This window comes from Prosopis cineraria, unplaced genomic scaffold, assembly GCF_029017545.1.
Source record: "Prosopis cineraria cultivar Desert tree isolate PC_DT_omini unplaced genomic scaffold, ASM2901754v1 PC1, whole genome shotgun sequence".
In the NCBI taxonomy this organism is placed as follows: domain Eukaryota; kingdom Viridiplantae; phylum Streptophyta; class Magnoliopsida; order Fabales; family Fabaceae; genus Prosopis; species Prosopis cineraria.
The window spans coordinates 38,087,988-38,098,879 of record NW_026555332.1 but is presented as its reverse complement, the minus strand read 5'-3'; the positions used below and the strand labels follow the sequence as shown (position 1 = coordinate 38,098,879).

Here is a 10,892-nt window from a genome sequence, read left to right as displayed (position 1 = left end):
CCAGGCACAATTCACTATTATAGACTACAATCGTGGCTTGCTTGTTAGCCATGGCATCCTTTCTTGGCTTCTACCCCCGAGCACTCCATAAAAATAGGTACTTTTGTGTCTTCACCTTTTGCCCACTAGTTAATGTGGGCTTTTCTTGATCCTCTTTTATGCTCATTGGTTAAAAGCATTTGGGCTTAGGTTTTGTCGGCCAGTCAACAAGGTTTCTCTTTTTGTACTCTAGTTAGAAGCTTCAATCTTCAAAGCACTACAGTAGCTCTTGGCAATCAGCTTTCCCTACACGCATTCCTCTCCTCTTTGTCATTTGGTACTACAGTAGCGCCTACGCGAAGAAGTATATGAAGTGGATAGGTTTTGCCTTATACCTGTTGTCTATTGTTAATGTCTTGCAGTTCGAAGGTGTCTCTTTGCATATTCGTCTTCAACCAAAAGGGGAAGAAAATCTTCCGTGATAATTGCGAGCTCAGGGTGATCTTTTGGGTTTGCTTCCCTTCAATGCCAATAGTTGTGCACATGTCTCCTCATCTGGAAGCTTATCTGTTGGTGATTGTTGGATTCAATCTTTGAGATAAGCCTAACGCTCATGTAAGCACTATATTCATGCTAGGGTATTGCCGAGCATGGAACCCATGAGTGTTAGGGTTTTACATAGTGATTTGGAGTAAATGCTACACCTTCTCTTCAAGTTCATCCTCTCTACCTCACCATCGAAGTACTGACTCGGATTTATTCTTCTTCAGTTGCACCTACATGTGATACACAGAATATGCTACCCAGGGGTTCAAATTGAATGCTTCTTCAGTGAACTAAATGAGACAGGTGTGAGAATGAACCATCTTGTCTATAAATACTGACCTTTTAGTCGTTTGTTCTGCAACTGACTACCACTTATCTCCTCCCTTCTGTTTGTTTTGTCTTCTTGTCATCACTTTCGAGAGGATGAATGGTGTCAAAAGTGTGTTTGTCTCAGATTAATTCAAACAAAAATTCCTCGTGCATCACTATTCGTGTTTTGCGCGTGATCTGGAGGGCATGCGGTGACAATGACGATGCTGACTTCGAGTACCCAAAAAACCTTATATCTATGGACTACGTTTGATGGATAATCAAGTATGGTGTTTTAACTACACATTTATTGTGTTGCAACGATGAAGTAATAATGTGTTTCCTTTGTTGTTGATGTGGGTCAGTGCAAGGAACAAAAATGCTGACAACAGCTATTGGGGAGACATTGATTGATCGCTTCTTTGGGTTGTTCGATCAAGGTGCTTCCTATTATATTGCCTTCGTTGATGTGCGCGAATGGCCAAACGAGTTCCACGACATGTACGAGATTCATCTCTGCTACTACACTCAGGTTGATCGAGCCCATGTCCTACTTCCTTTTTATGAGTTTCGCCTGAGATCAGTTATGGAAATCGAGAATTACATTGGTCTGGGCTCTCTGTGTGTTGGTGAGTTGTGGTTTCAGTGCATCCCATTATTATGTAATTTTAAGTGGTTTTTGTTGTCACCCACATGTGAAATTGTTTATGCCTAGATGTATTTGGTGTCATGAAGGACATTTGACATATGGTTCCAATAAAGATAGGGGGCATGTACAGTGTCTAGTGGTGTTTTTATTCTCGAGGATTTTGAGTAACGACCTTGTCTTCTTCACTTCATCACTTCATCTTTTATATTTGTAGTTGTTTTCAGTTCTTTGGAAAACTTTTAGAACTTAATAATGAAGAGCTCTGTTGTCTATCGTGAGATTTTTCAAAACTTGAAATAGATGTCTTGTCGAAACATTAACATTGTATGCTAATTTAGTGATACTATAAAATCTTTCTACTTATCTTGATGATTTTCTACTATGCCGGTTTAGTGTACTTCCTTGTGTGCATAATTGACACATTTCCGTTTTTAAAAACATAACTATCGAAAGCACTTGAGGTTGCTTTTTTTTTATTTTATTTAGCTTCTGTAACGAAACAAAGAAAGATAAAAATGAAAACAAGAAGCTAATGTTATTGTAGGGCTTTTAACAATATACATTTACATAACCCTGAAATTTTACTCAAAGATTATACATTAGGTTACCAATATTCCGTGTGGACCTCATATAACCTAAAGATGATATTCGATGTTCAGACATTTAGTTAGATTATCACATGTAGCGCACTGGAGTAAGAATCTAGTTCAGATATATATATATATAAAAATGAAATTCACAGTAGAATTACGTAAATCATTAGTAGAAAGAGTAAAAAAATGAAATAAGACAACAACAAGAAAGAACAATAAATTATACTGTTTTAACATATGGATGGATAATTAATATTATAAATATTACAAGATTAGAGTTATTTAATGAAATAAAAATGCAAAAAAAAATACATTGCAATACCAAACAAGGAAAACTAAAGTTAGGAAACTTCTGTGAGCAATATGAATTTGAAAAGGTACAAGCTCCTTTTAGGCAAAATAAGAAAAGAAATTATATACAATATCCCTATAAAAGATATACAAAAATATAAGAAATATTTCTCAAAGAAATATAGAAAAGCATTTTGAAAAGACAAAACAAAAAATCCTAAAAAAGACAAGAGAGAAATGATTTATTATAAATGTAGAAGATTTGGTCATTATACTAATAAATGTAGAACATAAAAAAATAGAGAATTACATATAAGTGAAAAAAAGAAGAAAAATTTATTAAGAATATGATAGATAGTGATTCTGATTCTAATTCTAATTCTAATGAAGAAGTAGACAAAGTTTTAAACATATGAGAAGAAATTAATAGCAAAATTCAGAAACAAAAGAAGAAGGAGGAGGAGAATGTTTGGGAAAATGAATATGTAATTATTAAAACAGTGTAATAATAAACTTAAAGAAAACCTAAAATTTCTAGCAGAAATTATAGAAAAATAACTACAAGATGAAAACATTAAAAAATAACATTTAGTTAAAATAAAAGATATATTGGATAAAGAAGAAAAACAACAAAATAATAGTAATCCTATAATATGAAAGATATATTAAAAATATTTAAAAAAGAAAATATTACCCTAGTCAGAATAAAAGAAATACAGCAAGAAATAAAAGAGTTAAAACAATTAAAACTAGAAATAGAAGAATTAAAAGAAAACCAAACTCAAAGAGAATTAGAGTTATTAAAAATAAAAGCTTTATTAGAAACCAATAGAATAAAAACAGAAAAAAATATAGAAAAAGAAACAGAAAGTGAAATAAATAAACTTCTTTTTGAAATAGATCAACAAAGATACATGAACACAATATCACAAATAATTTATAAATAATGGTATTGTTAAGTAAGTTTTGTAATAAATAGAGAATATTCAAAAATATAACTGCTTAATAGATTCAAAAGCAAATATGAATTATCTATAAGAAGGATTAAAACTATACAATTGACTGTTGTTATTTCTATTTTCCCAAAAATTTGATTGTCTTTAATAGATTCAAAAGCAGATATGAATCATATAAAGAAACTTCAAAGCTATAAAAGAAACTCCCAAATTGATTGTTGCTATTTCTATTTCTTCAAAAAATTTGACTATCTTTAATTTCTTTTATTTTTTTTTCAAGTTTACTATTCCTATCTATTTAACTATAAGCTAAGACTCTTAAAACTCATCATATCTTCCTTTTTGGATTTAGATTTTAGTATCTTATTGAATCATCTCTTTTTTTCTTTCTACATTTTTATCTTTTAGTATTCTTTTTTTTTTCCTAATCTTAATAGGAATATCTCTGCTTAATCCAACAATCTTAGATACTGTCAGATCTAGACTCACAAGCTTACAAATATTTCCACTAGGAAAAATTTAAAGAATATAAAATAAAATAGTTTAAACAAAATAATTAGCAAGTGCAAAAATTAACATGATTCTAATACCATTTGGGGAATCTAGGACTAGTTGAGCAAATTAAAATAGTAACACATTACATATAAGTTGAAAATGACTTTATTTATATAAAACAAGATAAAGGTACATAATGCTTACAAAGAAGATTGGGAGAAAGTGAAGGTTCAAAAGGAAAGAGAAACACTACAAGAGGCTTAGAGAGAGAGAGAGAGGAGTTAGAAAACACGATACCTCTAAAGCAAGGGATTTTTTGCTTATATAAAATTTAGAGTGACCCATGACTGAATAACTCTGTTTATTTTGACTACTTTGATTGAGTAACTCAACATTCATTTTTTTCGATGCAAGACTCATGTCTTGCTTTTCTTTCTTTTCTCCTTTGTCCTTTTCTTTTCTTCCCATGACTTGCTTTCTTTTCTTTGCTTTTTTTCTTTTGTCTCTTTTTTTTCCTTGCCTTTTTTGATCAATTACCTGTTTTGTCTTTCATTTTGCTATTTTTGCTTGTCGGTTACTAATTGATAATCTTTAAAATCGACACCAAATATATCTTCATCATTATATCCTATGTGAAGGATCCTTCATCTAAGACTGCTTGAGATGTGGGAAGCTACCTCTCACATTAGAGGTTCGTTCTTCTTCAGTCTCGACAGTTGCCAATTGTGTCATCGGCTTGTTCTTTTCTATTAGAAAAGCTATTGAAGCAAAAGCTTGACCTCTAATTTGTAAAGGACTTACTTTAATGGTGGTTTTAATCCATTCAAGAACTACTTTTGAACTTACAAATTTTTTATTGTACTCATCCCACTATTTTTTCTCTAAATCTTCTAATTTAATAATTTATTGAAGGATAAGGTAGTTTTTCTATTATCACTGAGAGGCACTAGCTCATTACCCGTGATACTCTCATAAACATGGCTTTTCATTTACTTTAAAATCAATATTTTTTTAAAACATTCGTACATTTTTGCCACCTTCGCAAGAAATATTTTCTTTTTTGGTCCAAAAATATGGAACCATTTAGGAAATCTAAAGAATTCCATGTAGCAGCATCGTAAAATTAAAAGGCAAATGGATTATGTAAGCAACGAGATAGCATGCTGTATCAGGACCGCAGAAGAGAACTTTGGACCACGCACTCCATTTTTTTCCTTTTCTGGTTGAAATCAAGACCAATGTTGTGTCCTTCGCAATATGCATCAACATCACTGGTATATTAATTTTCTATGTAACTGCATCTCTATGATCTATGGTACACTTAAGCCTAGACAGTGTTTCCCGGAAAGAGGAATGAAGTCAAAAACTGAGACCCTGTACATCCATCCATATATGGAAATGGCACCAGCAAAAATGGCCCCGTATCTTTGAAAGGCTCGTGGTATTATGGCCACCGATTAATTGGGAACCGGCACGCCGTGCTCATTAGGGTGAGCCGGCTGAGCCATCCCTCCAGCTGCAACAGCAGCATGCCTCCTTTGCCTCTCACGGAGGTACAACACTGTTAGCAGACAAGCAAAGAGAGTGAGAATCGTTGCGTTTCCCTCCTCTAAAAGCACATTCTCCACCCATGCTTCCAATTTCGGGAACACTTCGGGCAGTGAATCAATCATATCCACCTGATTAAACACGCAAAAACAAAAAACCACAATAAGGATCTAGGCTGTGCGTATCAGATTTCCAAATTAGTGTTGGTATCGGCATTTTCAGTTGGACAAAAACACCCATTTTTAATAGAAAACAAAAAAGATACTGTCCGGGAAAAGGATGAACTGAGATATGCATACGAGGAACACAACTAAAAGTCATAGAGAATGTAAGCCACCGGGGTTATCCAGTTATTAAGTTCCTTTAGCAGCTAAGAAAGAACAGATTATTATGATTTGGTAAAGACAACAATCTGGTAGTTGAGAGGAGGAGAAGAACAAAGGAAGCTCTCTGAATATATATCAAATTCCCCCAATGGCTTGTAAACATGAAAAGAGAAAGGGGGGGGGGGGGGGCGCTCACCAAAAAACTGTCAGCATAGTTCTTACGAACCCACAAACTTGCAAGGGCGAGAGTGACAGGCAACTTTGCTGCAGGATCATGCTCTAGAGCTTCATCGTAGTACCGCTTGGCCAGATGAAGATCAAATGGAAGTCCTAGGCCATGCTCATGCATGTATCCCAGATTGAACATGGCTTGTGCATTAGATTGGGATTTGGCATGCATGTAGGCCTCAGCAGCCCGTTCAAAATCTCGGGCGGTACCCTGAGAGAAGGTAAAGAGATGCAACAGAAATATTAGAGAGACGGCATAGAGTGAGCAGCATAAATTAACTGGTCAAAGCATGGACTCCTACTTCATCCCAAAATCACATACCCGACCATAGTAGTAAGCATCTCCAATTAGTAAAGCAGCATGTTCATTACCCTGCTCAGAGGCCTGCCACCACAGAGAATGTGCACGTTGGTGCCTTTCTGCATCTGTACAAAATCCAGATTCACCCATGCACATGCTACTTTCCCCATATTTGTCAAGAATCCAAGCAGCATTACTTTGTGCCACCTCATAGCCCATCTCAGCCATTCTTGAATACAGCATAAATGCCTTACCAACATCACCTCTCAAGTATGATTCTAGTGCCCACCTAGACAAAGAACTCCAGGGACCCCGTTCTGCAACTAGTTTGTACAGTGCAGTGGCCTAACACCAGAAAAGCTCAAACTATTAGCCCTAGCAGGTGTATTTATTGGCCGAGGCTGTATATGATAGTCATTAAGGAATAAAAACATAAGCAATTTAACACACTTAAATTGGTTCTGCATTCACATTTACAGATCCAAATCCCTTACGAGTGAGACAAAACCTCCCAGTTACTAATCAGTTCTGTAACAAAATGCATGATCTCACATCATATTTGAAAGAACTATGGAAAATGAAATTAAACAATTAGACCATCCATAATTCTTCATCATTTTCTGGCTACCTAATCTCTTTAATTGATTTAATCAGAACTTGGACAGCATGGTGATGGAGAATGGAAGACTAGAATTTAATTAAGCTTATTTTAAATTATAGTAATGATCTATATTTTAGAAGTTACAGTTTTTAATTTATTTTGAATTAGGATTCCTCTTGCCTTTTATCTTACTGGTTTAAGTTAGCTTAAGTCATCATCAATCATCATCTTAACCAGGTCTATTTCATATTCAGGCTTTAAACTAGTTTAGATGATGATGAAGACAACTACTGATGTTGTTGTTGTTATCATTAACTGAACTCAAAGTTATAAGCAGTGAATGTTGGGCTCTAAAGGGATAGCAAGAACAAAAAGTTTGAGTACCAGAGATGAAAAATGTTGGGATGGATGTGGGCATACAAGAAAAGATAAGATTCATAATGATCATATATGAGAAAGAGTGGGCGTGGCATTTTTTGAGGATAACATGATAGAAAATTGTTTAAGATGATTTGGATATGTACAAAGAAAGTTGTGTCAAGTACCAGTGAGAAGGAACAGATAATCTTGAATCTTGTGAAGAGAGGTAGAAGAAGACTAAAGAGAACACTCAATAAAGTTGTTAAATGAGATCTTTTGGTTAACAACGTACCCAAAGGTTTGATTGTTAATAGAATACAATAGTATCATGCAATTCATGTAATTAGCCCTACTTAGTGGGATAAAGCTTGTTGTTGTTATTGTTGTACTTAAAGCCATATAAATAGTCCTAGGAATTTCTCAGTTGTTAGAATTTTTGGATGATGTATAAAATATTTAGTATTTTCTGTCTTCTTTTTCCTTAGTTTCTCTCTACCTCTCCCTCTGTTCTCCTACTTTCTCCCATCATTCTACTATATTCTCCCTCAATTCTTTCTTTCTTTCTCTTTTGATTTCTCCTATTCTCCCGCTTTCTCGTCCTCTTTTTTGCCCCTTGTCCTACATTAGTATGATTGAAAGCAAGCATTAAAGCATTATAAGTTGATAACTAGCTAAACACCTCTTTCATGACAAATAGGCTGCTGCTATAATGACATTAGGATCTCATGAAGTTATCCCCAACAATTCTAACTAGTTTTTCAGTCATTTGCTACATTGATGAGTTCTCTTGATTTCAAGGAAAAGACAGCTCAGTTTATCAGTAACAGTAACTGATCAAAGAGCAAAGAAACAGTTAAATGAGTGGAGTAAAGAGAGCATCATCCAGGAAAACTAATCAGGATTTACATAACTACAAGATAGATAAAGTATTTACCATGGGAATATTTTTCTTGAGCCCAACACCAGTATGGAACATCTTCGCTAGCTGGTAAAATGCCTTTGGTTGACCATGGTTGGCGGCCACTATAAAATACTTGCATGCCAATTTCACATCTCTTTTTACACCAATACCTTTGAGATACATGACACCCAGGTTATAGTGTCCGCCAACCTCTTCATTATCAGCAGCCTTTTCAAAATACTCTTTTGCCTATACACATAAGCAATAAAATATTGTCAAATTGACCATAACACACAAGCATGTCACAATATGCTTAAAACACAACACCACTAAGACAAGAGCATGTCTCATGGAAGATGTCATCCTATAATTCTCCCCTTCACTAAACAGTGAATAAAAAAGGCTCTATCATGTCATGTTTAACCTCAATATTTAATATTATTGCAAGAAAGATTATATCAAGTTCAATACTTGAATAACATAAATTTCTCACTTTTAAATGAAACCAAACTCACCAAAAAGAATGAACTTCCTATGGTTTGCAAGTTTCAAACCAAATAGAACAATCAATGGAGGGATCTCAATGTCAAATTTAAATTGACAGCTTACAAGCAATCAGGTAGGAGAGAAAGAAAAAGAAGTGTTTCTCAATTAAGAGGAAAATGAATTAACTAATCCAAGATAGGAAATGGCAAACGTGAGTACAAATCATGCAACTTAAGCACACAGGACAAATAAATCTTTAATCTACAGTTCAAGTATGCAAAGAGAGAAATTATAAACTTACTTTCGTGTAATTCTTTTTCTCCACCCCATATCCTTTTACATACAAATACCCCATCCCATTATAAGCAGAATATAGTTGCTGTTTTGATGCAAGTGTGAGCCACTCCAGAGCTTTAGTGTAGTTCCTTTCAACACCTGCTCCCCTAGCATATATCTCTCCAAGAAGTTCCATTGACCTTGGTTCCCCCTTGTCCACAGCCTTCAAGAACCATGACAAGGCCTTGGAATGATCACGCCTTAATCCTCGCAACCCAAAGTAGTAAAACAGCCCAATTTTGTACATTGCTCCAGCATTCCCTTTCTGTGCTTGATATTCCAGTATCTGAAAGTCCTCATCCTCCTCGCCTCTGGATTTTCTCAGAGCTTCTTTATTCTCCTCAGCTCCATTATGGAGCCTAACTGGTTCAATGACTGGGGAATCTTTTGAAATTAAAAAGCTATTTACAGCAACTTCTGCTAATTCAGCATAAAGTTTTACTGCTTGCTCATACATCTGTGATTACAGAAAGCCCGTTAATTCATCAAATAAAACAAGCATGGCATGCAACACATATGAAAAAGTTTCTAGTAATAGTTGGTTATGATTGGCTGTAAAATCTTCAAGGGGCAAGGTAAGGGAATGTGATGTGAAATAACTAATTTATTACGTTAAAAGATTAATAATAGGCATTATTCTCTTAAAAAGAATTGGGCTCGGTGTATCCCCTCTCCCTCCCTAATAATGGACCATACTTACGTGATCTATACCCAACTAAAGAATCCTAGAAAGATGATTCCAGAACCATAATTCTACGACTGGAACATAAGTTGTATCTTTTTTATTTTTAGATTTCACTGCAACACTAAACAAAAGAGAATTGTTTTTCAAACCGATCCACCATTTATCAGTTTCCTTTCTGCCTAAGGAACCGAACGAAATTCCAGGATTGCGTCAGACAATAAAATAATGATTTTAGATTGTTCGCTAAGAAGACCTGATAACTTGAGACTAGATAAAGCTAATACGATCAAGTTAATACGGAGTAGGTAACTAGAAACAAAACAATTGACCCTGAATAAATCAGTTCATTCATCTACCGAAAACAGAATGAGGTTCACTGATGAATCTATAGATTGACAACTCATAAGGATTTACACTTAAAATAAACAAACAACGGAGCGTAAGAGTTAGTGATTCCTCACATCTTGACGCCTGTAAATATAAGCCAGGGCCATCTTGGATTGCATATTACCACCCTCCGCAGCAAAGTGATGATATAGAAATGCCTTTGCTTTGTTCTTCTCTCTCATAAGGCCCATCCCGCACAAAAACCCGAGCACAGACTGCGCCGCCGGGTTCCCCAATTTTTCAGCGGCCTCGATCTCCCCGGACGCCTCGTCCATTAAACTCACATCACCTGAACTAACCGCCGACATTATCTTGCGAATACCAGAGTAGTAGAGCGCCTCGCTCTCGGTGTCTGATTCAGCAACAGTCACCGTATCCCACTCGAAGACGGGGCGCCATGATCCCGGGTCGAGCTCCTCCTCGGACTTGTGGGAGTCGGAGTCACCAAACTCATCCCATTCCGCCGTCGTGTCGGGATCGACGGGTGGTTCGTCGGTGGAAGCGGGTCCGTCCTTGAGGTCGTCCTGAGAGAGGACGAGAACAAACGGACGGGCGGTGAGAGAGAGGGGATAGAGCGAGAAAATGAGGAGACAGAGTAAGGATTTGCAGTTGAGAGACCGTCGACGCATCGTCGAAATGAGAATTCAGGAGAGATGGACGCCGAATGCAGATTTAGCTTCAGAGAATCTATTGCTATGTCTTGTAAGTCTTTAACTGTAGGAATTTCTGGAAATGTTAAGGCCAGGCCACGTATTCTACTGTCATCTGGCCAATAATAATTAGCCAGGTCAGCATTTGATTTTACACAAGAGAAATTAGTACATTGTCTCCCCAAAGATACTATGAAAAACTTTGTCCCAGTAGTTAGTGCTTGCTAATTGTCATTAATTAAATTAGGACATGCATATTTTTTTA

General features: G+C 35.7%; 1 protein-coding gene and 1 long non-coding RNA gene across 2 annotated transcripts; one reads left to right on the top strand and one right to left on the bottom strand.

Annotated features, from left to right (window-relative positions):
* The first annotated feature begins 213 nt into the window (after window positions 1-213).
* LOC129286800 (uncharacterized) lies at window positions 214-1,755 on the top strand. Its single transcript, XR_008587520.1, has 2 exons — window positions 214-594; window positions 750-1,755. It is a non-coding gene; the product is annotated as an uncharacterized LOC129286800 (long non-coding RNA).
* A 3,101-nt stretch (window positions 1,756-4,856) lies between these two features.
* On the bottom strand, window positions 4,857-10,679 carry LOC129291636 (ERAD-associated E3 ubiquitin-protein ligase component HRD3A). Its single transcript, XM_054929118.1, has 6 exons — window positions 10,052-10,679; window positions 8,871-9,362; window positions 8,117-8,332; window positions 6,243-6,566; window positions 5,889-6,131; window positions 4,857-5,497 (listed from the first exon to the last, which is right to left on the bottom strand). The coding sequence occupies exons 1-6, from the start codon at window positions 10,604-10,606 to the stop codon at window positions 5,276-5,278; spliced, it is 2,052 nt and encodes a 683-aa protein (XP_054785093.1). The 5' UTR covers window positions 10,607-10,679; the 3' UTR covers window positions 4,857-5,275.
* Window positions 10,680-10,892: the final 213 nt, after the last annotated feature.

Bases quoted from the DNA above. Each gene is read 5' to 3' on its own strand.
- LOC129291636 (XM_054929118.1), bottom strand. From the start codon at position 10,606: ATGCGTCGACGGTCTCTCAACTGCAAATCCTTACTCTGTCTCCTCATT. The intron at 6,132-6,242 runs GTATGTGATTTT...ACCTTCTCTCAG, and splicing joins ATGCTTACTACTATGGTCGG to GGTACCGCCCGAGATTTTGA. The intron at 5,498-5,888 runs GTGAGCGCCCCC...GTGTTTAATCAG, and splicing joins ACTATGCTGACAGTTTTTTG to GTGGATATGATTGATTCACT.